The 27,970-nt window shown below is 57.6% G+C and overlaps 1 protein-coding gene across 1 annotated transcript in view; it reads right to left on the bottom strand.

Annotated features, from left to right (window-relative positions):
- Nucleotides 1-10: 10 nt before the first annotated feature.
- Nucleotides 11-27,970, bottom strand: part of PAXIP1 (PAX interacting protein 1) — a 29,309-nt gene continuing 1,349 nt past the window's right edge. The window contains exons 2-21 of the mRNA XM_039837349.1: nt 26,913-27,047; nt 22,594-22,637; nt 21,850-21,913; nt 17,863-17,976; nt 16,806-17,414; nt 11,255-11,867; nt 10,708-10,802; nt 9,705-9,800; nt 8,855-8,992; nt 8,245-8,366; nt 7,679-7,863; nt 6,681-6,724; nt 5,303-5,373; nt 4,708-4,810; nt 3,532-3,700; nt 2,234-2,334; nt 1,121-1,255; nt 962-1,037; nt 819-879; nt 11-374 (exon numbers count right to left, since the gene is read on the bottom strand). Of these exons, the coding sequence (XP_039693283.1) occupies nt 359-374; nt 819-879; nt 962-1,037; nt 1,121-1,255; nt 2,234-2,334; nt 3,532-3,700; nt 4,708-4,810; nt 5,303-5,373; nt 6,681-6,724; nt 7,679-7,863; nt 8,245-8,366; nt 8,855-8,992; nt 9,705-9,800; nt 10,708-10,802; nt 11,255-11,867; nt 16,806-17,414; nt 17,863-17,976; nt 21,850-21,913; nt 22,594-22,637; nt 26,913-27,047 (2,991 nt within the window). The 3' untranslated portion in view covers nt 11-358. The remainder of the gene's footprint in view (nt 375-818; nt 880-961; nt 1,038-1,120; nt 1,256-2,233; nt 2,335-3,531; nt 3,701-4,707; nt 4,811-5,302; nt 5,374-6,680; nt 6,725-7,678; nt 7,864-8,244; nt 8,367-8,854; nt 8,993-9,704; nt 9,801-10,707; nt 10,803-11,254; nt 11,868-16,805; nt 17,415-17,862; nt 17,977-21,849; nt 21,914-22,593; nt 22,638-26,912; nt 27,048-27,970) is intronic.

The raw sequence follows: 27,970 nt of genomic DNA, 5'->3' as shown, positions 1-27,970 counted from the left end.
GTACAAAACATTTCAAATCTTTAAGTCCATAATTTAGAGATAACAAGTCTTTATTTACAGCATTTTATTTGTAGCTAAAGCTCCAGAAGTTTTGTGAAAACATTTAAACCCCGGCAAATGAATCATAAAACCTAACGTTCTCCAAGTCATAGTATACAAAACATAATTTATGTTCCTCAGAATAAAATCACACATCTTAAAAAGATGCAGCATGTTTAATAACACGTGTTCTCCGGCTTTAAAACGCTTGTCCCCTGAGAAAGCAGCTGGAAAACGAGGCGGCTGGAGGGGCGGGCGCTGGCAGCTGCGTCCTCGCTGGCAGGGACGCGCTCCGGGCTCCCGGTGTCCCGCGGGGACCTCAGTTGAATTTATACGTAGGCCGCTGAGGAAAACAGCTTTCAGAGACAACGCGCCACGGTGACACCCGGCTCGGGGCCCGGCCCGGTGCCTGTTGGAGCCCCCCGGGTGACCCCGCTGACAGGAACCACGCACGGCCCGACAGGCCGACACCCCAAAGGCCCACGGCACAGGCCGAGCCGCCTGCGGCATCCGGGGCCCACCACCCGAAACTGGCCGCCCATCCCACTGCTGCCACGCTAGAGGCTGGAGAAGCTGCGGTGACAGCTGCCATCACCGTGACTGTTAGCGAGTCCTCCTTCCACACGGGCGTCCACCAGTGTGAACGCGCGTGGCCAGACAAGGCCGAGAGGACGCAGCGTGACACCCGCGGGGCTCGGTGGCTCCGCCTGGCCCCCCCCCGCCCCGGCCGGCCCCCCATCAAGGCTGCGGGCGGCGCCCGGCGCCTTCGCAAAGGATATGACTCGTAGTCCAGCGTCTGCGTGAGCACCCCAGTCAGGACGAACTCGGCGTTGTGCACATCTGCGGGGAAAGGAGGCTGTGAGGGGCCGCGTGCGGGCACCCCGCTCGCACCCCGCTCCGCGCCCCGCGGGGCCCGGCCTACCGATCCCGCGGGCGAAGTACTCCCGGCACAGGTGCAGGTCGTTCTCGCAGGAAATGAGGATTATTTCCGACAGGCTCTGAGGGGAGGGAACGGGATCGTTGGCCGCTGAGCGCGACGCCCCACGACAGAGGTGCCCTCGACCGCCCGCACCCCCCCGACCTTGTTCTGCTTGTGCTCCATGAGCTTCCGGAAGGACGGCTGCTTGGGCAAGACCTTCCCGCCGGCGCACTCCACGATCGCCTTCATGGTGGACAGACTCGGGCAGATCCCAGGCGTGATGTAGAAGTACTTGGCCTAAAGGTGGATGAGAACACGCACGCTACGGCTTTGAAGCGCTTCGACTTCGTCGAGGACGTCACTTTCCTACGTTCCGTCCAAGAACGATGACAACGCATTGCCCCTCACGAAGCCGCAGAGGGACCAGCCCCCCGCCCCAGCCAGAAGCGGGCCCAGCGCGAGCCAGGATGGAGTCTGGAAATTTAAGCGCTTGCATGAGTTCGGTGAGAGCCACGCAGGGTGAGTGAGCAGGACCCCAGCCCTGAAAGGCGGGCAGCGCGCGGCGCCGGACACCCCACTGCCCCGTGGGGCCTGCGCCCGTGCCAGTCCACGCTGCCTGGCAGACGCGGGCGCCTGCTTCCCCCACTTCTGTGACTGGGACGCTGTCGGAGGAGCAGGACCTGATGACAGTGATGATTTAATTTCCTAACACCCTTGCTCCTAAGCATGCCACAACGTACCTTGTTTGAAAGTACTCAGAAAAGAATCAAACACTGAGAAAAATCAGACTGTTTTCGGTAAGACACATCTTAACTCACTACTGCAAATAATTTCTGATTCCTCTGTCAGCTCCTTATAAAGTATAAAAACCAGCTTAATTTACATAGCTACTCTGACACAAAAACATTTCCAAACTGTTCCAAGTATTCTATCTAATGAGTATTCTAAGATCTTTAGTCCTGAATCAGTTTGGCACACATTCCATTAATATTTCCCCAAACATCTTCTCCATTGTCCAACTAACACATTTAACGACAATGATATTAACATAATATTTGTTAAAAATCAACTAAAATGTCTCTTGCCACTCCGATGATCCGCGAACATAGTCGGAGCACTCAGGCAGGTCACGCCGCCCCCGTCTCCAATAGGCGACACGTCTGTCTGCGGCCCGTCCACTCGGCCGAGCAGCACTGGGCAGTGCACCCGTGGACGCCCGCGCCCCAAGAGCCACCATCACCCTCCCCCGCACCGGCGACGCGGCCCTGACCGTACCTTGAAGAGCGGAGAGACGTGCGCCCGCTTCAGGGACTCCTCCAGGCTGAAGGAGAAGAGCACCTCGGCCTCTGCGTCCCGGAGGAGGTAGTTCTGCTCGTCTGGAGGACAGGACAGGTGCTTGGCGCGGGCCGGCATGCGGAGCCCCAGGGCCCGCCTGGCCCGTCAGCCACGCCGACCGGCCAGGCCTCGGAGGCCGAGGTCCCCCTACACCGCGCTCACTGCCCCCGGGAGCGGCAGGCCACAGGCACCCCCCGCTCTGGGTCAGCGTGTCTCGACCTCTGAAGCCACGAACTCCCGTGGAAGCTGGTGCCCCCTCCGCTCCCCACCCCCACACTACTGGGGGGGCCGCACGTCCCCACCCATGCCTCAGGCTGATAAGCCTAAGGCCATCGTGCCCGTGTGCGCATGCAGTGACCACGATGGCCCAAGGGACGTTAGACTCGACCAGCTGATGACCAGTCAGTCAGATTTACCAAAACATACTCCTGGAAGTATAGGAAAGTGCATAAAGGGTAGTTTTACCAAATTCTGAAGACTTCTCAGAATTTTTAATTGACTGGTTTTCAGTTTTCTGAGTAACACTTTAAGAAGTATCCTAACTTCTCAAAAGTTACAGATCGCAAAGTGTCTGAATCTTCTCATGATGTGTCTCACATTCAAAAAAGCACCTTTTTTTTTTTTTTTTGATTCGTGACAATCACCAAAGAGCATCACGGAGTGCTCACACCACAGAGGCACAAGGGCAGTCTGGAGCAGGGGCTGGCACACGGGGCTGGCCAGAGGACACAGATTTTAGGACGGACGGGCCACGTTTTGTTTCTGCTGCATATCCAACTCCTTATTCTTTTAAAATAACGCTTTAAAAATGTAAAAATCATTCTCAGTTCATGGGCCACAGCAAGAATAATCGTATCACAAAGAAATGCTGAAGTTTGGTTAATAACTGCTAGAAATACAAATCGATCAGCCAGTCAGCAGATAAGTAACGCGGCTGTGCTGATTATGTGGAAATGTCTGAAAACTGGAAAAATTAAAAATGATGAACCAGAAAAAGAAAAAAAAGTGCCGTCACACATGAAGCGATAGATTTGAAATGTAAATTCCTAAGGCAAAAATTAAGGCTGATAAGCCTTCTGAAGAACCGGCGTGGGATTACCAAGAAAAAGCCGACGTTTATGCTAGAGAAATGGACATTGAAAAATTTTAAAAATTAGGACATGTGCTGGGATAAAAATGGAGATAAACTCGAGACCACAACTTTGGAAGTTTACCCGGCATTAAAAACGGCTACCTACCAACGAACGTCTGACATTTGAAACACTCTTCCAGCCACTCCGGGGTCACCACGTGCTTCACCACAGAGATGGCCGTCAGGAACTTGACCGTGCGCGTCACCTTGCTGGCGATGAGGTGCGTGCATTTCTGCGCAGACTCGGCAATCTCCCCACCCAGAATGTACAGCTTCTGAAGGTCAGGAGCACAGAGAGGGCCGGTGAGCCTGCGGGCCACACGGCAGCGTGGCACAGGGAACACGCGTCCGAGTCGAGATCTAGGGGGAGTTCCCGGCCACGGAAAACGGGACTGTGAGCAAAGCCAAGCCAAACCCGCGACACTGGGAGAGAAGTAGAAACTAGAATTTGCAATGTCGTTTGTCTCAGTTCCCCACAGATCGAGATCAAAACACGAATTCTCCACCGGACGCCGGGAACACAGCCCTGTGACTGAGCCGGCGACGCAGCGCGCTTCGTGGGAGGTGCGGACGCCCCGACTGCAGGAGCCGGACGCACGTCAGTGATGCGCCTTTAGCAGGCCAGGCCTAAAAAGGGTGGCCAGAGAGCTGACCGGGGAGCCGAACATGTAAAACGTGATCTCGGTGCCTACGCTCAATTTCGAAAGTTAAAATATGAAATTATGCTAAATTCACGACAGCATTTCTAATTGTTCCTTTTCCTTAAAAGGAAGAAGTGAAATGTCCTAACCCAACACGACACGGATCGACTTACACTCTTAACCAGGCCCCACAAAAACAAAACTCCACAATCCTTTGCACTATTCTAAAAAGCGTATTTAAAATTTTACTCCCATTTATTACATAAATGCACAAATACACCCTTTGGCCCACCGACCGAGAAAACTGACCTCGAGGAGGCTGGGGTTTCAGTAAGGGGAGTGGGGGGGCACAGTGACCCTTTCACACTGGACCTCTTTCCTAGAGGGACATCAAGCAGCCTTGCAAACGTCCACGCGATAACAAATGGCTCTTGGTCTGCTACCTGAATCTTAGTCCGCCACCGCTAGGAAGCGAGCAGCTGGCGGGACACTGTCACTCAACATCGCCCCAGGCAGGTCACAAACGCACCAGGAAGACGGTCACAACAAGACCCTCCGTTAGGAGTCAGCTCCGTAACGGCTAGTGAGAAGCGGACACAGACAGCACGGGCCACTCCCGCACGAGGGGGCTGACACGTCACCTTGACGTACTGTTGAACCTGGACGGGCTCGAATCCGGTGAAGAGCACAGACGGGGTCAGCTCTGGGGTTAGCTTTTTAGTGGGCGGTGGTATATCTTCGATTCTGTAAGGTGAATGCACACAATGGAATGACGACTTTGTTACTTAAAATAAAAACGTTCTCGAGCAGAAAGCGTCTCCTAGAGTCACACGGAGAGCAAGCTCCACGCACCCGCTGTGCCCGACTAACGTGACGACGGGCAGGGCTCACAGGGCTAGCACTGGCCAGCGTGTCACTGCGGGCTGGGGCCCCGGGGACGGCACCCCCAGAGCACGCAGGGCCGCTCCGCCCTCCAGCAGTCCCGCCATGGCTCGGGTCTGCACGCTGGGGCTACTGGCAAGTTGTGCTTCAAAAAGATTCTTCTGCTTATTATTTTAATAAGAGAAAAAAAAACTGGCCTGTTGACCAGTTATTGCCAACGATAAAATAAGAAATGCCACAAGCAGGCTGCGAAGCAGCAAGCAGACCCTGCACACCCTGTTCGCTGAGCAAGGGTCGGGGGGCCTCCCAGCTGCCCGTGGGGACAGCCGACCGCAGCACGGCGCTGGCCCCTACCTGGCTCTCTTGGAAGAAGGCTGGGTGTTTGTGACTTCGCTCTGCTTCAGCCTGGGGGGCGGCCTGATGCCCTGGAAGTCAAGCAGCAGGTGCGTCACTCACCCTTCCAGGTAGGGCAGCGGCTCCCACGGGGCCGACAGGTCAAACAGGCGAACCCCCTGCTGGTCTACAGAACCGCGCTCCGCCAGACCCGGCGTTCGCCTGGCCCCACGACGGGACCGCGGACCGTGCACTCCCCGAGAACCGCGGAGCGGCCTCTCCGCCTCCCTCCCCGCCCTGCCAGACGCCGTCCGCACCGTGCGCTCCTGAGCTCTCCTGTCTTTCCCATCCTGACCGGGACCAGGGGAGCAAACCCTTCGCAATCACAGCCCTGGGGACCGTTCCTGAAAGGCAAGCTCACGCCCAGGGCTCACGAGAGATGCTCGGGGCAACCAGCTCGGCCACGCCGCGCAGAGCAGGCCAGGAACTCGAGGTGGCACAGCTCCCCGGCCGCGGGCCAGCCTGTCCCCGACGGGGCCCTGTCCCTCAGGTGTCCCCACTGGCGGCCCGTCCCCCCGATGCACGTCTTAGATGCAGGGCTTCTTCCAAATACGCCTATTCTGCTACACGGCGACCACCCCTCAGTGTTGCTGATACACCTCAACTCCGAGTGCCATTTTCTGAACGCTACGCTGTACCCAGAAGCACGTCCGCTAAGCACACCTGGACCTGCGGGCGCCTTCAGACGCGGAGGCTCCGGCGTCACACGCCTGCAGGACGGGAGGACCCGCTCGCCCTCACCTCACGAGACAAGGGCCCTCAGCCCCAGCGAGCCTCCAAACGACCTCGCTGTGAGCAACGCCCGACATAGACAGGCAACAGAATGGCGGCCTCCGGGTCCCCAAGGCCTTCGCCTTCCGTCCTCGAGAGAAGCCACGGAGAAGCCGGAGGCCCAGCACGACTTCGGAGCAGAAGCCGCGTGGTTCGGGCGGGGACACTGGTGACCACGTCCCAGGTTCACCTTAAAAGCGGCCATAAAATTCCTGCATCCAAATGAACCGGGGAGTTTCGGCTTTTGCTGCTGAGTCACGGCTGGTCACGTTTTGTTAAAACTGTGGTCGCCAGTTTACACGAAACACATGTGTGGCCACGTGGTCGCGAGCGTGAGAGCGGCCGGCAGCCCGCAGGCCTCCTGGCCAAAACGCATCAGGTGGTGGACGCCCGGGACATGCTCCGGCGTTCCCTGCTGGTCCCGGCAGGATGGGCTCCCGAGTGGGCCCTTCACCGAGCACGGGCCGGAGCCAGCTCTGCAGCCGGGGGGCGCGGTGGGGGTCGGCGGTCCCCCCGCCAGGAAGCCCGTCGCTGAAAACCGCCGAAGCGAGGCGCCGACACAACGTACCGTGAGCAGCTCCGCTGGCACCGTCAGCGGGACCCTCCAGGCGTCTAGAGAGAGAGGAAATGCGTCACTCCTGCTGTGTGCCGCGCACAGACAGCCCCTTTTCGGGGCTGGTGAGCCTAGACACGCAGGTGGCTTAGCCGACTACGTTCAGTTAGGACATCAGGACGATCCCTAGTTTCCCGCCAGGGGACGGAGGGACCGGCTGTCCCGGGGAGGCGCTCACGGTCTAGCGAGGCCACGCGGGGAACAGCAGTGGCACACGACACGGCACCGCTGTAAAGCAGACGTGTCTCCATCCCACTGTGCCGCCCTCAGCCACGGCCGGGACCCGTGCACGATGAGAGGGGGCGACTCGAAGGCCCCAGGTCTCCCCGCGTGCTGACCACGCCCCAGCACTCAATGGAGGGACCAGCAGCCCTGACAATGGTTTCAGAGTTGAAGTCAGACCCACAGATACGTCCCAGGGAGCAGACTGTGGCCCAAAGCGAAGCCGCGCTTCTTGCTATCAAAGCCACAGAGACGCGAACGTAACGGGCTCCTGTCAGAGCGCGGCAAGCGGGGTTCGGATGGCCATTCTGGGGGGTTAGTGGTCACTTCCGTAAACGTAGTAAAACTAAGTGCTGTGCTCCACACTGGGGACGGGGTCTCCTCAGGAGTCTGTGACGCCGCAAGGAGCAGGGAGCAGCAAGCACGCGCGCTCCGACCTGTCGCGACACACGTCGACCCGAAGGCACGGCTTCTCACGGGCCGCAGAGGGAAAGCGGGGGCTGTTTCAGAGGTGGGTGGCGTTTCAGGTGAGCGAGAACTCGCTGGAGCGACAGGGGCAAGGCTCCCAAGTGTCCCTTCCACCGCTCAAGGAAGCAGACGACAACGAGCCAGCGAGGAGGAGGAGCCCGGGCAGAGCAGGGCAGAGGAGCGTGCGGCGAGGAAGCAGGTGGCAGCCGGAGCCCGCGCGGGGGGCGGGGCGCAGGCCCCTGCAGCGGCCGGGGCCCACTCACCCAGAAGGCTCCAGACCAGGCGCTGAGTGGGGGCGAACGGGTCGGGCAGGCCAAAGGCCGCGTAGCGGCTGCACTGCACCTGCCGCAGCGCCTCGAAGTCCCCGAGGAGGATGTCGCCGAGCCACTGGGCGTTCACGCACGGGATCCTCCACTCCCTGGCCTTCTCGTATTTCAGACCGGTCGGCCTTTTTGTGGGAAGACACAGTATGTGTTAGAGCAGCCTCGTGCTCAAAGCCATCTTCGCGTTCAACCAAAGCCAGTCGAAACCGCCTTCTCGGGGAGCGTCACCCCGGGTCGCCCGCTAGCCCTACTCCTGCCCGTTCTGCGACCTCACGACCCGCTGAAACGCCATCAAGCCACTCGATCACGCGAATCCTTCCTGTTTCTGCCAATGTTATCGGGAACGTCACAGCCGTTCCTCCAACAACGCGTCCTCACTCCAATCCCCACCACAAAACCGAGAGCTCTCACGGACGCAGCGCGCGGCCAGCAGCACGCCGCGTAAGCGCGTGACGGGGGTGGCATCACGGGCGCGTGACGGAGCGCGGTGTCACGGGCGCACTTACTCTTTGCAGATGAGAACCGTGTTGCTACGGCACAGGTAGCCCGTGTATTTGGCGCCTGCCAGGTAGGCCATCAACTTCAGGTCATCTCTGTCGCTGTCGACAAAGCCAGTCACAGAAATAATCTAAGAGGAAAAAGAGCAAATACGGAAAAATACAGCTTAACCCGAGGACGCGTCTCCGCTGTGGCTGTTTTCAGGCGTGTCTACATTCACCCTTTCTTTGGCACTTGGGAGACGCCCGGTCACTCCTAAGAACACCAACCCCAGGATTTCGTCCGTCATGTGAAAGGGCTACGTGCGTCATCACGGGGAGCCCTTTCTCGGGCTAATGAGACGTTCTCCGGATGATTTTAAAGTCACTTCACGACGCGTCGAAGCATCGGCCAGCCCCTCCGTCTCCCTACTGACCCCACCTTGATGTCAGCTGGGCGGAGAACGTCCAGCTACTGAGAAAGCACTGCCCGACCGCAGTCACTTCTGGGCAAGACACGGTTCAGTTCAGGACTAAGCGTCAGCTGACGAGCTGCTGCATGCACGAGACACCGACTCGGAGGCCAGTGAGGGGCGGGGGCTCAGGACTGGAGAAGACCCCGCGGCCGACAGCGCCTTACGTGCTGGGAACATGGCTTCCCCCCCGGGGGGAAGGCCACCGGGAAGTGCAGGGCCCGGTGGGGCGGCACCAGCTTCTTCTTCTTCAGGACCGTGTTCAGCCAGTGGGCAGTGACGCACCTCTTCCTCTCCCTGATGGCCTGCCAAGCAGAGCGGGAGTGGGGTTTCCTAACTGCAAAGTTCCACAGAAGCTGGAGGTGGCTAACTATAACTCACGCTATTAACAAAAGAACTTCATGACGATCGACGCCCAGTTCACTAAAGTGACAAACAGCAACAGTGTAGCGTGTGGATTTCAAGCGGCTTGAAAACGTTACTAGGTAGATACGTAAATACATAGATACGAACGAGAGCCTGCACTGGGGGACAAACGCGACAAATCTGATGACCTTAAAAATAACTTCAGTCCTAGCACGACATAACATTATAATCATCAAAATTAAAATTCCCTCACGAATACCCAGATCCAAGAAACAGTTATCCCCTGAAAGGGGCTTCTTGGGGGTCACTCTACAGGTAAGAACCCTTAAGAAAGAAGAAAGGCAATGGAAGGGGGTGAGAGGTGACGTGCAGCAGAGCTTGTGCCCAGACCTTTGCAGGAGCTCGGTGTCTGCCGTGTCAGGCTCCCGCACAAAGTCCCACAAGACAGGACAGGCTGCCGCCACCCACCCCCGCTCCGCCAACGCTGCCCTGAGCTGCGCTGTGCGGTGTCCACCCTGTCCTCAGCTCTGCCTGGAACCCGCCCCCTCCCCTCCAGCAAAGGCAGAGAGGCCTGGTGGCCACAGAGGGCTCGACACACCAGTGACAGCAATCTACTTGCAAGAGACAGGCGTCCGGAGCCACGTGACCCACCTGAGCGTAGACACCGCTGACCTGGCTCTCGCACAGGAGGTGTGTGCAGCGACTCGACAGCGTGGGGTCCACCGCGCCCCCGTGTACCTGGATTATCTGGACACACACAGGGCCCGAGTCACAACCCGGGGCCCTCAGGAGAATGGGGCAGGACAACAATGTCAGTGCGACCGCTGAAAGGCTCACGCCATGTTCCCAAGTCTACTTCCTCCAAGGGCAAAACACGTATCGGTAACGTTTACAGACTCCGCCGCCAGCACCACGAAACGAAACGAAACGAAACGAACTCTAATGCTCGTTTAATCTGAATTTCCAGAGGGAAAGAGAAGGCAAACAAGATGTTTCTCGCTAAGCAGGGTCCCCGGGGGGCACGCCTGACACTCTGGGCGGGGGCTGCGCTGTGCACAGCTTTGCAAGGCACACGACAGGAGGGCCCCCTCCGGGCCCAGGGGTTCCGCTGCCGGAAGCGCCCACATCCAGCTCTTTCCCCCGCAACTCCGGACATCCTGCAGCCCGTACGTTCCACTGTGTCGTTGCTGCCCGCCTCCCGAAGGCCGCCCGTCCTCTTCCCCGCCCGCCCTCTCTGCGCCACGCACACCCGCGTCCTCCCACGCGGCTTCTCGCTCGGCCGGTCTCGGGGTCACCGCGGCACCCCAATCACAACTTCGCTTTCCCTGCCACTGGACTGACTCGCCCCCGCCCATTTCATCCCCAAGCTCTTCGGAGAAAGGGGACGTGGTGGATTAAGGGTGATAAAGCCCGGCATCTCTCCCTACAGCTAAGAGAACCAAAGCCCAGAAAAGAGACTTCCTCAAGGCCACAGAGAACGTTACTAAAACGCCCACGACACATTCGGTGTGCGCGCGCACACACGCACACACACGCACACACACGCACACACACAAGCTCGGTGAAGGCGGCCGAGTGAGTGCCGTCCACAAGGGCTACATCTAGGAAAAAAACCTGAGATGTGAAGCTTTGCTCCTCCCAGGCACAACCTCACCCTTTTCCAGGTGGCCAGCAGCTGCTTGTCGGACATCTGCTCCGGGTAATCCGCGATGGCAAACACACAGCCCAGCAAGAAGCCTTCCTCTGGGACTAGAGCAGAATCACGCGAGAAAAAGAAGTTTCAGCCCGGGAACACGTGCGCCCACAAACGAAAAACGGTTCTGCGGACCTCAGTCTGAGTCTGTGCAGCCACCCTGGACCAGCGGCGGTGTGAGCGCGGGTGCCGTGGGCGTCCGGCCTGACTGTCCACGCTACACGAGGAGGATGTGGCACCAACGCGGCGTAAGCCGGGTGATGAACCCCACATCGAGCCTGACACTCTACGGACACCCACCTCCACCCAGCGTCTGCCGTGCCAGACGGAAGAAACGCACCCGCGCCAGCGCGACAGCTACGCCCCTTGCCCGGCTCGAGCGCCAGGCCCCCCGTGCTGTGAGAATTACTTAGACGCGGGGCCCCAGCCCCACCCACCCGCAAACACTTCCGAAGCGTTCCCGTAAGCGCGACGCTTTCGGGAGAAAGAAAGAACACGCAGCACTAACGCTCCACGGCCGGGTCGTGTCCGAACAGCTGCTGCGGCGGCGGCGGCGGGGCCTGCTGCGGGGCCTGCGGGGGCGGCGCCGGGTGCGGCATGGCCTGCGCCGCCTGGGTCTGCATCTGCTGCTGCTGCTGCTGCTGCTGCTGCTGGTGCAGGCGCTGGAGCTGCTGCTGCTGCTGCAACAGGCTGTGCTGCTGCTGCTGCAGCTGTGCCAGCTGCTGCTGCTGCAGCTGGTGCAGCTGGTGCTGCAGGGCATGCTGCTGCGCCAGCGGCTGCAGCGGCTGCTGGGGACGGTGCAGCTGCGGCTGCGGGAACTGCAGCTGCGGCTGCGGGAAGGGATGCTGGTGGCCTGGCTGCGGCTGCGGGAAGGGATGTGACGGCTGCGGGGGGTACGGCTGCTGAGCGAGCTGCGGCGGCTGCAGCTGCATGACCTGCGGGGGCGGAAGGTGCAGGACGGGGTGCTGCGGCGGTGGCGGTGGCTGCTGCTGTGACAGGTGCGGCTCTGGAGTCACTTTCAGCTGGCCGAACAGCACCGCGCTGGTATTCACGTGTCCCTCTTGGTTGTGGTTCACCTGCTGCTCCAAGTTTTTTGTAGGTGCTGAAAGGGACTGTAAGATCTAGAAAACGAAAATTAGGCAGAGTCACTATTGGCAGCTCCTGGAATGTACCAACGTCGATCAAGGGAACAACGTCAGACGCATCCCACGTGCGTCTAACACGCGACTCGGTGTGAAGCACGGAGCCTCCGGAAGCCTCAGGACCAACACCGCCTCGCTCTTTTGTATTGACTAAGCATCGCCGACTTCAGTAGCGCGAGCGACGAAGTCACCCTCTGAGACCGCCAGGAGCTGAGAGGACGCGAAATGGAACGGTCCGCAGAACTGAAGCTGACGAACACAAACGCGTGTTCCAGTGGCGGATGCGTTTGTAGCGTGCGGCGTGATGGGCGGCAGGGAACCCGAGATGCCCCGTCCGTTTCCTCCCGGGCCCTGGGGCCACCTCCCCCCGGGCCATGCGGCGCGTCCCCCTCCTGCCAGGCCCCCCCAGACCTTCCCTTAACTAAGCCGGCTGTGGGCACGACAGGCGGATCAGCCGCCGGCGGCCAGGCCCGGCCCACACATGCCTCCTTTCCATGAAGAAAGCTGCCGTTTCTGACAAAGCATGGCCTGGTGACAGTGCATCAGGGAGGCTACCGTCCAAGTGACCGCACGGGACATGTGCCATCTGGCCACAGCTTCCCGGCCGGAGCCCCCAGCCTCTAATCTGCAGGCACCCTGCTCCGTGCACGGGCATGGCACAGGACAGGCCCCGGCAGCAGGCCTGTCTACAGGGCAGACATCCCCCCAACTAGATCGCTGGGCTCCCCCAAAGCACCGTGGAGACCCTCCAGGGACACGCGAGAGGAAACTCGCTGGCTCGGGCTACATGGCTGCGGCAGGAGGCTGGCGGGTGGGAGCGCACAAGGCATCGGCAGAGGCCACCAAGCTGAGTGTTCGATTGCACATTATTTTATTATCCTGCACAGTGCTGAGTAAGACAAAAGAAACGCTGTACAATGAACTTTTCGAATATGCTTAAATAACAAAAATTGGGAGCCAATTTCTCAGGGTCAGTGGGAACCAGTAACAAATAGATTTTATTAAGAATCAATACAACTTAACCCTATTAAGGGCATACTTGTCTTTTAAATAAAACTCTAGAAATTCAATTTTAACGTAAAGCAGAATTATACAAAAATCTCAAATGTGTTTTTAACACAACAAAAGAGCCCAAAACATAAAGTCTGTATCATTTGGATTTAGGGACGAGACGACTGAGTTTAGGACTGGAGTAAGTCAAACTCAGGGGCCTGGGACACCTGTCCTTCAATCACCGAGTAGCTCTGACGTCTCCATAAGGAGATTCTTTCAGTACTTCAGAAACTCCTCAGTTGAGCTCTAAACAGAAAAAAGAATGTTTTTAAACAAATTTGTAAGTAACAGGTTAACTATTTCTTCCCCACGCTTAAAAGTATTAAAAACTGCCCAGTGAAGCTGAGGGGCAATTGACCCAGCGGCCCCCGCAGAGCGGCATCTGGGGTGCCAGCGTCCCCGTGCAGAGGCGCGTGGGGCAGGGGACACCTGCCGGTGTCTGCAGGCCAGCCACGAGCCCACACACGGCCCTGGCAGGTGGCAGCGGCTCCATCCCGGGAGGGAACTGGGGTTACCGCTTTGTAGCCTTCGCTACTGTTTGAGGTTCTGTATTTTGTACACACATTATTTTTTTCACCCTCAGAAGTAAACGACCCAAGTAAATTTGATGGGTGATTAGGAAATAAACACCTGTCTGCCACCGGAACGAACAGGGCCCCCTTGACCCCCAAACCCAGGCCAAAGGAGAGCTGGGGAAGATCTGAGGGACCGTCACAAAGGGAGTTTATGTTAGGGGGGCCAGCGGGGGTGCCTGGACCAGAGGCTGCTGCCCACTCAGCTGCCGCTCCTCAGAGCACCCGGGAGGGCTGGGCCGTGCCTGCCTTCTGCGGGGCAGACAGTGACCTCAGGGACCGCAGGAGGCCAGGGCAGGCGAGCCCCAGCCGGAGTGGGGGACGCTGGCTTGGAGAGCCGTGAGGTCCCTCCGACAGCAGCCCCTTACCCGCCGCGTGCCCTGGAGCCCAACAATCAAAGAAAAAGGATTGCCCGTCGCCTGACTGCCACGCTGCCACGTCCGGGGTGCGTCCTCCACAGCAGCCATAGTGTCCAGTAAAATCACTGAATGTCGAGAATCACGGTATTAAGAAAGCATTGCGATGTGTGCGACACGGCTCCCAACCATTAAAAATGTGCAATTTAAACAGGATTCTGATGGTCAGCTACGTTTCCCCAGGCCTCCCTGGTCTAATTTTATATTAAGTCTGTCTTATACTTCCAGCATTTCAAACATTCACTTTCTTCACATCTAGTAGCAGAATGTCCTAATGTTGTCAGACTGTACAAAAACTCAGAAAATTTCTTCACAACTGTCTTTATTGGTGCCCAAACCCATCTGCTCCCTAGGACTGGACGCACCTCCCCAGTCTCCTGCCTAGAGCGCAGGGCTGAATGGGTCGAGTTTGTCTGCTAAGGCGGGGTGCCCAACCGCCGGGCCGGGGGACCAGTACCAGTCTGTGGCTTGTTAGGGACCGGGCCGCACAGCAGGAGGGGAGCAGCTGGCCAGCGAGCGAAGCTGCATCTGTATCCGCAGCCGCTCCCCAGAGCCAGCATCACCGCCTCAGCTCCGCCGCAGAGCATCGGGCGTTAGATGCTAGATGCTAGATGTGAGATGCTCACAGAGCCCCTGTCCCTGTGCCAGGAAGGCTGGGGACCGCTGCACTAAGGTGTCTTACCTGCAGTACGATTTGAAACCAAAGCTGTGCCTAAGCCTCCGGTGTAGCCGCCTGCTTCAAACGAGATCGCTTTCCTTCTACACCCAAACACGAACTCGGGGAGCTGGGGTTTAAACTCGCAGCCACCGTGTTTGAACACAGAGCAGAGCAGAGATGGCCACTGGCCGAGCGGCCGGGAGCGCGGGGAACACCCTACTCCGTTTCTGGGGGACAGCCTCCACGCGTCACCGCCAAGTAGACAGGGAAACCACGCGTCCTGAGCTGCCGGCAACTTCGCGCGTCACTCACGTCTCTCAGCGCAGCCCAGAGGGATGCGTCCGCCCGGACACAGCTGGTGCCTTCCAGCGTCCCCGCCACGGCGACACCCTGCTCTCCTCAGTCCCTGCCTCCCCACCGAGCCCCAGGCCCCCTGCTGCCCGCTTGCTCTCCGGGACGGCTCCGCTGTGGCCTCACCAGCCACTGCCCTGGACGCGACGTCCACAGACGCCGTGCGGCAGCTCGTCCTGTGCGCCTCCTCTCGTTTGCCGGAGCAAGGACGCCGTCTGGACAGGCCCCGGCCTGCTGCGCTGACCCCTCCTCTCAGTGACCCATTCCTCGTGCCCTCAGCCACCACGCCCCGACACCCTCCGGACCGCGGTCACAAACAGGACTCAGGCCGCAGTGCACAGGGCGACGGGACGGGGCAGCAAATGCACAGCGTGGGGATCGAGCGCGGGAAGAAGCCCCTTCCCAAGAGGCCGCTGCGGCCGGGCCTCGAAGGACTGCCAGCGGCCAGACTCCAAAGCACCAGCCCAGCGTCGCCACGCCGCCCACGTCACAGGCTGACCCAGAACCAGCCGTCAGGGAGGAGCTCCTGGTTCCGGCCCATCAATGCAGCTCGCAGGTGGGTGTGGACCAAGCCGGTGTGCCGGGCAGAGTGTGGCCTGTAACAGCTGCCACACCCCTAACGTCACCGCGAAGCCGACAGCACCTGCTCCTCCTCCGGGGGCCAGAGCGCCCACCTGCCCACCCTCCCGCCCCGCAGCTGGCTACGTCCTCGTGCTCACCCACCACGGCCTGAGCCGCGGCCACCGTCACCCCTGCTGCACCCCAAGAACCACGCACCTCCAGTTCCCACCGCGCACCCCACGGGGACAGAACAGTGTCTTTAATGCCTCCCCAGCCAGTAACGGCTTTTCCAAAGCCGCCACCGTCACAGCTGTGACACCACGTTCACAATAACAAACACTACTTGGTCACCCAGACCCGGGCCCCTGTGGCCAGCGCAGGAGACCGTCCCTGCTCCCCTCGCGGGCCCGCGTGACGAGGCCCCCCACACCTGTCCCTCAGCGCAAGCCTCGCTGACATCTGTCCCTCGAGGGCAGTCGGTGCCTTTGCACCTACTTCCGGTGCTCACGGCTGCTGTCCCTGTGCCTGTCCCTGTCCCGGGCACGCTCCGCCCCCCGCGCGCGTGGAAGCAGTGTCCCCCACTGCTACCGAGTGGCCCCGTCCCGCCCTCCCGACACCCTGAGTCGCTGGGGCCCTGCGGCCCGCGTCTGCCGCTTCCTGTGCATCCTCCGCCTGAGGCGACGGCCCTCTCCCTCACCCCCGATCGTCTCCAGCACCCACGAAATGCCAGCAGCGGCCACCTCAGCCCCCTTCTCTGTGTGTTAACTTGAAAAACATCTAAAACGTGAGGTCATTCTGCACCAACGAGCACCGATCACAAGCTCCATCCACAGCGAGGTCAAGGCGCCGTCGCCTGAAGGAATTTACGCCACGCTGTTCACGACGCCAACGTCCCATAAGTGACAACGGCTGGCGGAGTCCCCGCGTCTGCCAGCCGCCCCGGCCACCGTGACGGAGTCGGGGGCTCCGGCCTCACCGGCCACCGTGACGGAGTCGGGGGCTCCGGCCTCACCGGCCTCACCGGCCACCGTGACGGAGTCGGGGGCGCTGGCCTCACCGGCCTCACCGGCCTCACCGGCCACCGTGACGGAGTCGGGGGGCTCCAGCCCCACGGGCAATGTCAGGTCTCCGCCTCGCTGCGTGCTGTCACCCTCTTCTACGACAGAAGTTGTGGAACAGACACGCCCGCAGGGACCGCCTGCAGCCAGCCGCTCTGAGCGAACGGAGGAGCACAAGACAGACGGGCCGAGCAGACCGTGGGCGCCGACACCCCCCGCACCGCGTCCGCCCTCCCAGGGCGACTTACGTGGGCGACGTTGCTGGGCCGGCTCATCTGCGGGACGTCGGCGCTGTTGGTGATGTTCCTCAGCGTCCGCACGGCCGGGCTCCAGGGCGCCGCCCCGTCCGGCCTCTCGGAGCTGGGCAGGTGCGGGCCGGCCCCGGCCAGGGCCCCGCGGCCGTCCGGGGGCAGGAGGCTCCCGGGCACCGGCGGCACGTTGGCGCACAGGTTGATGAGGCCGGCCTCCCTGCCCGGGGCCAGCCTGCGCTTCGCCGTCGCGGCCTGGGGGACCTCCGCGGGCGTCCAGTTCAGGTTCCGGTCCTGCTTCTCAGGGGACGAGTCCGAAGAGTCGTCGAACATCAGCTCGCTTTTGGCCGGCTCGGCGTGCGGCTTGGGCGAGAACGGCCGGTCGCCCGACGGGGACCCGCCCCGCGAGCTGGCGGGGCTGGACTTGTCATCCGTGCTGCCCTCGTTCTGCGAGTCCCGCTCCCCGGCGTCCTCCGCCGCCTCGTAGACGACCAGGCGGGGGTGGTAGCAGGCCTCGTCCTTCCTCGTCTTCTCCGAGACGCAGTCCAGGACCCAGTCCGGGGTCACCACCTTCAGGCTGGCTCTCTTCAGGGCACATTCGTACTTCTCCTGCGAGAGCAGCACAGACACACAGAGCCGTCAGTTCTGTCGCATCCCCAGGATGACGCATTAACGATAAAGAACGTCAGAGAAACGTTCAGCGCCCGTTACTGCTTTTTCCTGCCCAGTATAAGGTCTTCTTAAAAATCGTGAAGAGAACTAAAAATGTATCCTCACGAATAACGTACTGAAGTTTTACAGGATTTGAAAGGAAACTCCAGAGATTCAAATAACTTTTCCTAATCTCTCCACGTAAATAAACTCAAATTTCTTTGTAGTCAGAAGTCACATCTGGCTCAAAATAAAGTTTATAATCACCTCGCATCCTTTGCGGAGTGAAGCTCGGCATAAATGACATAAACTAACGTAATCAGCTTCTGTGAACTGAATCCGATAACCCACGTAAAGCTAAAGAAAAAACCCGGTTCCAGGGACGGCGAACGACGTGAGCACTTACCCCCTTGGGCTCTGGGACGACCAAGTGTGTGCACGTCCTGTCCAGGTGCAGCTGGCAGGCGCCCCCGTAGAAGGTGAGCAAGGCCCACAGGGCGCTCCTGTCGTCAGAGGCCACCTGGCGGGGAAGCGGAGACCGGGCGCTCACCACACGTTCCGGGAACGGTGATGTGCGTGGCTTACGCTAACACACACCGCGCTCACGGCGACTCTGCTCTACCCGCTTTCCTGTCCCAGTAAATGAGATCGACCTGAAGGTACTGGCGGGAAAGACAGACAAGCCTTCAGCTCTGTGCTTATTATGGGACGAAGCTGTATTCCCATCATAATTCCAATCAGGGACATCGCTTTTTTCGCCTTGTCCCCGAATGAATAGAAAAAGATACTTATCTCCACACGCCAAAGACTGAACGGAGGATTATTTCAGTCTATCACGAAAATATAGGGGAGAAAAGCAGAAAGAACTAGCACACATTCCATCCGCCAACTGCGTCATTTCTGAAAGTGCTTTCAGTACAACGGCAGTATCGGAATCCTATTTAAGAAACTCCTTAATCGCTAATAGATGACAAATAAATACTAATTGTGAAATGAATAAAACAAAAAAAGATAAATACAGTGGTCTGTGCGATCGGGGGCAACGTGAATATTACACGACACCAAACAAAGAAACGAGGCGCCTAAGGAAAGAATTGTCACGCGTGGCTCGGGCACGGTGGCTTGTGCTGCAGGACAGGCTCTCACCGTGACGACCGCCGGCTGCCATTCACTGCCCGCCTACCACGCGCCGGGAACTGTGCCGGTCTCTACGTGACCCCTCACCCTCCCCGTTGCCGCAGGAGCGGGGACCGGCAGCCCCATGTCACGGGAGCGACACACGCACAGAGAGGTGTGGCTCATGACCGGGAACACCGGCTTTTACACCCAGTCTGACTCCAGACCGTGTGCCCCCTACCATGCTGTCCTGCTGCTCCAAGACAGGCACTACCAAAAATTATTTCTATAAGGTAAAATTTTAGAGTCTGAAAGACAAACATTTAACAAAAATAGAGTTGTTAGCATTAATCCTAAAGCAGTCATTTAACCAATTTTATTCTGGATCCTTGATTATAAAGTGAAGATTATGGTTAAGAATTCTGAGCTGCGTCTCAAGTTAATTTTTAAAAGTATTGATACACAGCGGTTTAATTTTTAATTGCCATTATTCGGCTTGCCAAAAATCTAACATTCTACATCTACTCTCATCCGTTTTACAAATAATTTTAGGAATTATTCTGAATTCCACACTACTCTGACTGCTAATAAGAACACATTCATTTTATAAAATCACTTTTAAAAATCATTTTGTATTTCTAACTTAGTCAATGTTACATTTCAGAAAACTGAATCAAAAGATTATTTTTATTACAGGCTTTCACAAAACATCTCTATGCTGCAGTGTCTCAGGGAGGTGAGATTTAATCCTATAACACAGATTACTCCAATGAGCCACTATATAATCTTTATTTTAAAAGGAATTTAAGAACAATCTAGACATGCCTTTCTCACAGAGATCTGGCCACATGCCAGCTAAGTACAGTTTTTAGTCTACGACGGCGTGATCCTGGCCCTCTCTCCACATCTGGCCCATGCCGCAGGCGTGGTCTCAACGGGGCCCAGCACCTTGCTGTGGAGAGAGCATCAGACAGGGAGGGAGACCGGGGTGACACAGGAGTCCCCAGAACCAGCCGTGTCAACGTGGAGCCAGACTCATCGACGGACACGTGGGTGACGTGACCGCCGACACCCACAGCAGCTCGTGCAATGAACCGCTACCGGCGTAGATCACGAATGCTCTTTCCAGACCAAAACACTCACTCCAGTCACCCGGTGGTGACAAGGCTACAGGGACATCTCTATTTTCTTTGTGTACACTTTTCTGTATTTTCCACATTTTCAAGAGCATTAACTTTGTAACTGGGACAAGTGCCTTTCTTGTCGTTAAAGTCACCTCTCTAAGCCCAGGTCTACCGAGGCTTGAGTGTCTCCTCAGTGCCTTAGGGCCAAAACCCAACCCTGAGAGGGTGTCTGAGGGCCACCCCTCCCGCTGAGCACTGGGCAGCACTCAGCGGGGGACTGACAACCCTCACCACCACCCTCTAAGACCCAGCCGGCATCACTGGCGCTCCACTGCACGGCGAACTGCCACTGGGTCCCTGTGTGCTTGTCCCCACTGCTCTAGACGCGGGAGCAAAGGACAGTCACTTCGCTTCTATCCTGGCACCAGCCAGGAACGCCTGCCCGGGGGTCTCGCCCGTGGAGAGCCGCTCCTGGGCTCTGGCTCCCGTGCTTTCCCCTGGCCCGGGCTGGATCACGAACTGTCCCTCTGCTGACTCAAGGCCGGAGTCTTGGGGCGGAATCACACCTTGAACTTCCCTGAAATCTTTCTAGTACCTAAGACAGTGCAAGGCACGTGGATAGACAGTCAAGAAGTGTTTGTTGACTGAGCAATGGAATGGAAAAGGCTTTTATTTTTCAGTCATCCAGGTTTAAACCCTGGCCAGGCTCTCCATCAGCTCTCTATTAAACTGATATAGCAAAAACAAAGAGAGAATTTTATCCCCTTAAAGAACCTTCAGAATTTACAAGCAACACAAACAGAAAACAGAGTAACCGTAACTAAACTTACTTATCGCTGGAGCAGAGAAGGGATCAAATCCGGACTGGTGACAGCATTGGCATGAAAAGCCGAGTCTGACCAATAACTTAACGATGTTAAACTTTTACCTGGTCCTGTATTCCTCTACTAAAAAGGCATTTAGAAAAAGCCAGACTGTAATCAAATTCCTTTTCATCTCCCTAGAACCCAGGACATGCCCTTTCTCAAAGCTGCCACAGAGAAGGGAACGAAATACTTCCTCGGAAACACCACCTTAAGAGCACGAAGCTACAAAATGCGCCTGGGCCTGTGACGCCAAAGAAAATGGCGGCATTCTGAATGGCACGGTTGCCTGTCCAGGGACTACTAATCTTAAACAAATTATTCTATGTAATTTAGAAATAAGCTTAGACAATACAACTTGAGTTTTTATAACCTTTTTTCCACTCAGAACATTCCCCACGTCTTCACACAGATTCACAAAACCTAATTCAAAAATGGTTACGTGGCTGCCGTGCAGGTGTGCGGGGGGTTCTGATCCACTGCCAAACGGCGGGCGGCCTCCTTCACCAACAAGGCTTCGCTGCCGCCTTCGCGTGCCCATTCGCCCGCCCTCCCACCAGCCTGGGGTGGACTTCCGAAGCTAAGAGAACTGCACGAAAGCGGAGTGAGCATGTTAAGGTTGTGGACAGGGCTCGGCTCGATTTGTCTGGAAAACAGCAGCCGACATCAGCACCCCTGCTGCAGGGAGTGGTCCGGGCCCGCATCCCCCGCACGGATGCACGGCAGGGAGTGGTCCGGGCCCGCATCCCCCGCACAGATGCACGGCAGGGAGTGGTCCGGGCCCGCATCCCCCACACAGATGCACCACTACCAATCCCACCAGCGCAAGTTCTTACCTCGCTGCTAAAATGCTCACCTCTTCGAAAATATAGTGTGTAAAATGTTTTAATTATCGTTTGTAATTCCTCTTTATAAAAAGTTGTAATTTTACTTTTCTGCTCTATCTGAGGTCGTATTTCCTTCTTATTAATCTGTATGAGGCCTTTATTAAGAAAATTCTCTGCCTGTATTTGACTGGATTTTCCTTGTCATATTATAACTTCATTTTTACTATTTTTTCATATCGAGTTTTAAATCTTGACAATTCTTTAGATTCGAAAGACCACTGCACCCCATTAGAACTCCACATCTTAAAACTAAGCATGAATGTTTAATTATAAGTGTGTCACACGATCACATTGAATATGCCATTCAGTGTGGCATACATCAAAACAGGTCATACATCCAGTCATAGAAAAACTCAGCATTGTCACACGTAAATAACAAGGGACTCATTGTTCTCATGCTTACCTGAGAGAGGCAGGCGGTGATTCCAAAAAAAATCTGACATGACTCTGGGGAAAAGCCATTTACTCTGTAGTAGTTATTAAGAGTCCAATGAGATCAGACGAGTGCAAGCCGAAAGTCACTAACACATCCCGTCTGCCCGCTGGGACATGAGCCACCCTCTCCACTAGGGAAAGAGACAGACTTAAGTGGCCAAAGCACGGGGCAGACTGGGAAAAGAGAAGGTGAGAGAGAGCACAGGAAAAGCCGATCTCCGCACCTACATCCTCAGTGAGGGGACGTGATACACTCACGGGCAAACGGCCGACCATGCAGACGTGCATCTTACACACGTGCGTGTAGCAATTATCATAAAAGCAACTTAAGTCTTCAGCATCCTCCGGCATGGCGCATGAGTGTGACCACTTCCACCGTGAGCTGGGGGCGGGGGGCCTTCATCAAAGGCCGGGGAGACCCTGCCGCACGGCCACCGCTAACTGTGCCCGGGACCAGACAACTCGGCTGCAGCCCCCTCGGCTAAAACGAGGGTCAGGACGGGATGGGTCTCTCTGCCAGACCCCTCCTGCTGCTCGAGCTCTGATTTTTAAGCTTCATTCCAAGCCTGGAGCTGCGGCCCTCGCTGAGGCTGATCCCCTCCCACTCCCAGGGGACGGAAAGTGGCAGGACAGAGCGCACCCCGCTCTGCGCCGGGCAGCCACCGTCTCAGCCTCCGAGAGCCCTTCCCCACCCCCTGCCCCAAAAGGATACGGCAGAAGCGCTCCACACTGCGCAGACAGGGTCACCCACGAAGGCTGCAAGAGAAAACAGAGGCTCAGTCAGAGGCTTCGACTCGCGATCCACGAGTTTTACCAGCGTGGCTCCCAGCCACGGACGCCGAAGCGTCCAGGTTTTGGCCTCGTGCCTGGAGCATCTCGGATCTGTTACTGACGCCCGAGGTGAAAAGCCATCACAGGCCAGAACCCACGTCTCCAAAACACCACGTGCAGAGACTCAAGTTCTGGGTTTACACACTTCTCGCTGCTTAAGCCCTCGGGCTGGGAACTGTTCCCCACTAGAGGGACAGGGATCCGATGGCCGTCCCTCCCCATCCAAGGCCCCTTCTTCATCCTGAATCAGGTCTAAACTCCTTTTTGTCAGTAAACCATAAAAAGTTTACTTAAAAACCATAAAAAACCATAAAAACCTTTTTATAAATTCCAGAACTCATGTTAATTATAAAAAGTTACCACCTTTTTGAGTAATTTATATTTTTGAAAAATTATCTTACCTTATACTTCTATATTTAACTTTGAAAATTACGTTAATCATTATGCTGATGGCTCTGCTTCACAGAATTACTATGTAAAACTCTAGTCACGCCCCCACACAGCCAGCCGACTTCCAGAAACTTCAGCGGACAGAAACAGACAGCCAAGTCATACACCAAATATTCACTGAAAACCCATCTTGTGCCGGAGACAGAGCCGGGCGCCGCAGACGGGGCGCCGAAGGGCAGCCCGCCCTCCGCGGAGCCGGCGTCGCCACGCTGTCACGTGCACGGTGACAGAATCTGAGAAACGAAGCAGCCCTCGTTCTCCAGGCGACGCCGACGAGTGTTCGGCACGAGCTTATGTCTTCTGCAAACACAGCACAGGGATGCTGACCGTCTCATGAGACGAGACGGGCTCTGCTCGGCGTGATTCTGTCACGGTGACGGGATAATTCCACCGGACGCTGCGGCTACCTCACGGGACGAGGTGCGGCGAGCTGAGAGCCCAGCCCATCCACGCGTCGTCACCGCGTGGGCTCCGGCTGCACTGCCGGGACCTGCGGGCACCGGGGACACTCCCGCCCCCACTGCTTTGCCTCCTCCGCATTCAGAACAGCGCCTGGGGCCACGCTCCACTCCCAGCGGGGACACCCAGAGGCCCCGAGTTCGCCGCTCGCAGGGCCTGGCACCAGGGCGGCTTCTCTGTCACCCCTGGGCGGAGGTCCGGGCTGCTCGGAGCCGGGCCTGGATGGGGGCCAGCAGGCCTCTTCTCAGCCGTGGAGAGGGGCTGCTGTGGCCACTGTGGGAATGGCCCCGTGAGGACGCAGACACTGGAAAGGTGCCCCTCACGCCGTCCACACAGGTCACACCCTGCAAAGTTGTCTGTCCACAGCCTCGGGGTCAGCACGGGAACACTCACTTAAAGACTGGGCCGGTGATCACAAAGTCCACACACGGCAGACTCACCCTGAGGCTGAGTCGGCACATCCAGGAGAGACGATGCGGAGCTGAGAAGCAAGACACGCTCGCCCACAATAACGCAGAAACGGCGAGCTAAGCACAGTGACAAGCAGCTCCAGCCCCAAAGGCAAACAACATACACAGGTGAACCGCTGCGGTCAGTATGGCTGTTTCCTACAGCACCCAAGGCCACTGAGGAAAACAGTTCGATTAAAAAATTTATTTTCAAAGTCTTAGTGCCTGAAAAGCAAGTTTTGAGTATCTATAAAATTCAAAGATGTAAAAGGTAAACGGTCACAGTTCACGGGGTGCTTTATTTTTTAAAGTGTGCGTGCCAACTTGACATTAGGCAAAGCCGGGTACGCGCTTAGGGAACCAGGCCTCGGCCTCAGCAGCCGAATGCAAACCCCTCCCCAGGAGCAGCAGCCCATCAAGGCCTGCTGGCAACGGATGAAGGGCTCGGGGTCGACCGGCACTGCCCGGGGGAAGAACGAGCTGCTGGACCAGCTCGGAGAAGTCCCGTCATCCTGCAACTGTCACCCCAGACAACACAGATGCCGCCATAAACGAAAGGCGGGCTGGAATGCAGAGCCAGATGAAGTGCAGGCCTGACTTCTCAATAAAACCCTACAGCAAACGCTGGGGAAGGCAGGGGCTGCACCGAGCTGGACGGGCCAGACGGCGGCGCCCGAGCCAGCAGCTGGGAGGCTGCCTGCTTCCCAGGACACCGCCTCTGCGTGCAGCGGAGCCTGCTTTGCTCAGCTCAGATTCGGAGCACGGATCGATGACCGTTCTGAAATGCCACCTCGCAGCTGGGACCTCGCTGCTGGGCTCTGACGCTCCGCCCGCGTCTGGGGCAGTCGCGTTCACAGTGATCGACGTGTGGCACGTCGGACTGCTTCTTCCAGGCTCTGGGGCAGCTGTGCCCAAGTATTTACACACTGAAGTGCACACTTACGATGATTTACTTTCTCTTCTCCTTAACATTTCGGCTTTGGCGATTTACATACAAATATAAAACACGTGCGCACGTACACGTGCTTTAAATTACGTGACATTATCCTAATACGAATTTCATTTCGGTATATGACACGACACTTGGTACGGAAGGGGGCTTAGGCTCACCACTGTTGTAAGTGGTCTGGCAACACTGACCTCAGCCCCTAAAATCTGTCATGAAATTTTTCTTTTAAGGTTCACTACGGAACCGACACACTCTCCACGCAGCCGCCTGGATGAGGCCATAGGTCCCAGGCTACTGCGTGACAGAAAGAGAGCGCGGGAAGGGGAGGTAAACGAGATCCAGTCCCTAAGCAAACCAGAGACAAAAACGGGGTCCCACGGAGCCCGCGGCCCGGGGCCTGTGGCAAGTCCTTCTCTCACAGTGACATTGGTGAAGCGGCCAGTGTGCGTGGATCTATGTGCAGAGAGAGCCAGGCGGCCACACTGAGTCGAGCATCCCGGCAAGGGGCTGCCCCACTGCTCACTGCGGCAAGTCCTGGGGCCTTCTGGCCTGTGCGGCCGTCTCTCCAGGGTCTGGCTTCTGAGAACCTTCTTGCGAGACAGACCTGCTCTCCTGTTTATTTTCAAAACTCAGGTCCTAAGCCCGCAAGGCACGGTCTCAGGCCTCGGACAGCGGTCGGCGCAGGTGCCCTGCTCCCCGGCCAACCCCGACCGTGGCCTTCCCCAGCCCCCACCTCTGCCATCACTGGGCCACGACCACCTTCATACTGGCTGTTTCTCGAAAGCAAAGCCCTGTGACAGCACGGACAAGGGGAAAAAATGGTAGTAAAATATAGCTATTTCGGTACACGTGTATGAAACGGAAGATGAGAAAAATACTAGCCCTTCACCCGTTTACGGAAGGCGTGCAGCTCACAGAGGAATGCTACATTTTCCTAAATGTGATATTTTCGGTGACCAGACTACTAAAAACAAAATGCTATAAAAAGGAAGATGCCATTTCTTTCCAAAGAATATCGATAAGTTAGAACGATGCAAAAATAATAAAAAAGGGAGATGTTTCGTGGCAACCTTACGGGGTGAGGTTAGCACTGCAATCCACGAGTTACGTGGGGCGAACAGGAAAAGCGTGTGAAGCAGGGGTCCCCTGCCCCCAGGCCATGGGCCAGTACCAGTCCGGGGCCTGTGAGGACCCGGGCCGCACAGCAGGAGGTGAGCGGCGGGCCAGCCAGCGAAGCTGCATCTGTATCTGCAGCCGCTCCCAGCGCCAGCATCACCGCCTCGGCTCCGCCTCAGATCCTCAGGCGTTAGATGCTCACAGGAGCACTGATCCCTGGTGCCAAAAAGACTGGGGACCGCTCGCTGGTTTAAAGGGTCAAAATTACACAATTAAAATGTGAAAACATTTAACAGCAGTCAACTCAGCTATCAGCCGCAACAGAGCAGCAGAGCGTGCTGATCAACAGAATGCAAACAACTCTCTCGCTGCTGAGGCCCCACTTTCTAGAATGAACTACCCATTGGTCAAGCTGATAGTGGCACAGATGGCCACCAGGCGGATGGTGCTACAAATGGTCACTGTGACCCCTGTCGGAGAGGAGCTAGACAGCATAGCAGTCGGGGGACAGGACACGGAAATCGGGCCCCATCGCCACAGGATGGAAGGTGACTCTGTCCCGGACCCCAGTCGAATGCGCTTTCTCATGACACTCCCCCCTCCCCCCGGCCTGGGGCTCCCAGTGGTCAAACGAGGTGGCCCCAGAGCCGGAGCAGACGCTGCCGGACCCGGGATTTGCAGCGCCCGAGCACACGCCCTCGGGTGACATCACGCGTCGACGCGCTGCTTCCAGGGTACGCGGTGCCACGCACACAACGCGCTGGATTCGCCACCGACCTTCACGACAGGCAAGTCGAAGACCTCCCGAGCTTCCCCGACCTCCGGGTTGTCGCCGTCTTCGGAGATGATGTGTGAGGCCAGCGCGTTGTAGGACACTTCCTTAGCCTTCCCCGCTTTCAGAAGCTGAATCACCTAAAAAAAACCCACACAAGTTAAAATGGAAACTATGGCATTTCATCCTCGGTTCATTCGAACTACTGCCAACGGTGCGAATTCCAATCAGAAACACACCACGTTCTCCGCATGGGCCTGGTTCCCTTTGACTCACGTACGACGAAACACTTGGGGACAAGAAAATGCAGCAAATCTCAGCTCACTGACCAAGGAAGCGTGAGGCTGTTGCGAGCCGGCCCCCAAACAGCACCTGTCCTGCAGAGAAAGGGCTGACGGACAAGGGGGCGCAGCGCCCGGCGCTGACACTGGGCTCGAAGGCCGGGGGTGGGCGGCTTCCCCTAAGGAGAAGGTTCTGGAAGAGGAGCCAGCAGGCCCCGGGTGGCTGGGAGGACTTCCTGTGCCGAGCGGCCCGAGTTTCAAGGAGTCGGCTGGGCACCGGCGCTCACAGCCGGGGGCGCACTGGGCGGGCTCATGGGGACCGAGCCGCGAACGGCCTTTCCTCTGCCCTAGGCAAACACGCACACACTGCACTGTGCAGCAGGACGCAGAAGTGTCTCCGGAGAGGCACGCGGGGTCTCAAGCAGGTAAGTGGCACGACCAGATTTTCCAGAACGATCGATGTCAGTGTAAGAACAGGCTGGCTGGACACCAGTGAAGGAACAGCTGAAAGGCCCAGGCGAAAGGACGGCCACCTGAACTAACGAAATGTCACCAGGGACAGGAAAGACGGATGGCACAGAACGAGCAGACGTGAGGACTGCGAGGGGTGCCGGCGGCCAGGACCGCCCCAAGGCCAGCCCAGGGCAGGGGCGGGGCCCGAGGGGTGCGTCAGTCGCAGCGGCGCCCCGTCCGGGTGCCCTGTGGGAGGCTGGAGGCATCCGGTGGCAGCTACGGAGAGGCCTGGGTCCCGCCCGCCGGGGTCGGCAGCATGTGTGAGATGG

This window comes from Pteropus medius, unplaced genomic scaffold (assembly GCF_902729225.1).
Source record: "Pteropus medius unplaced genomic scaffold, Ma_sr-lr_union100, whole genome shotgun sequence".
NCBI lineage: Eukaryota > Metazoa > Chordata > Mammalia > Chiroptera > Pteropodidae > Pteropus > Pteropus medius.
This window is presented reverse-complemented; position numbering and strand designations above follow the sequence as displayed.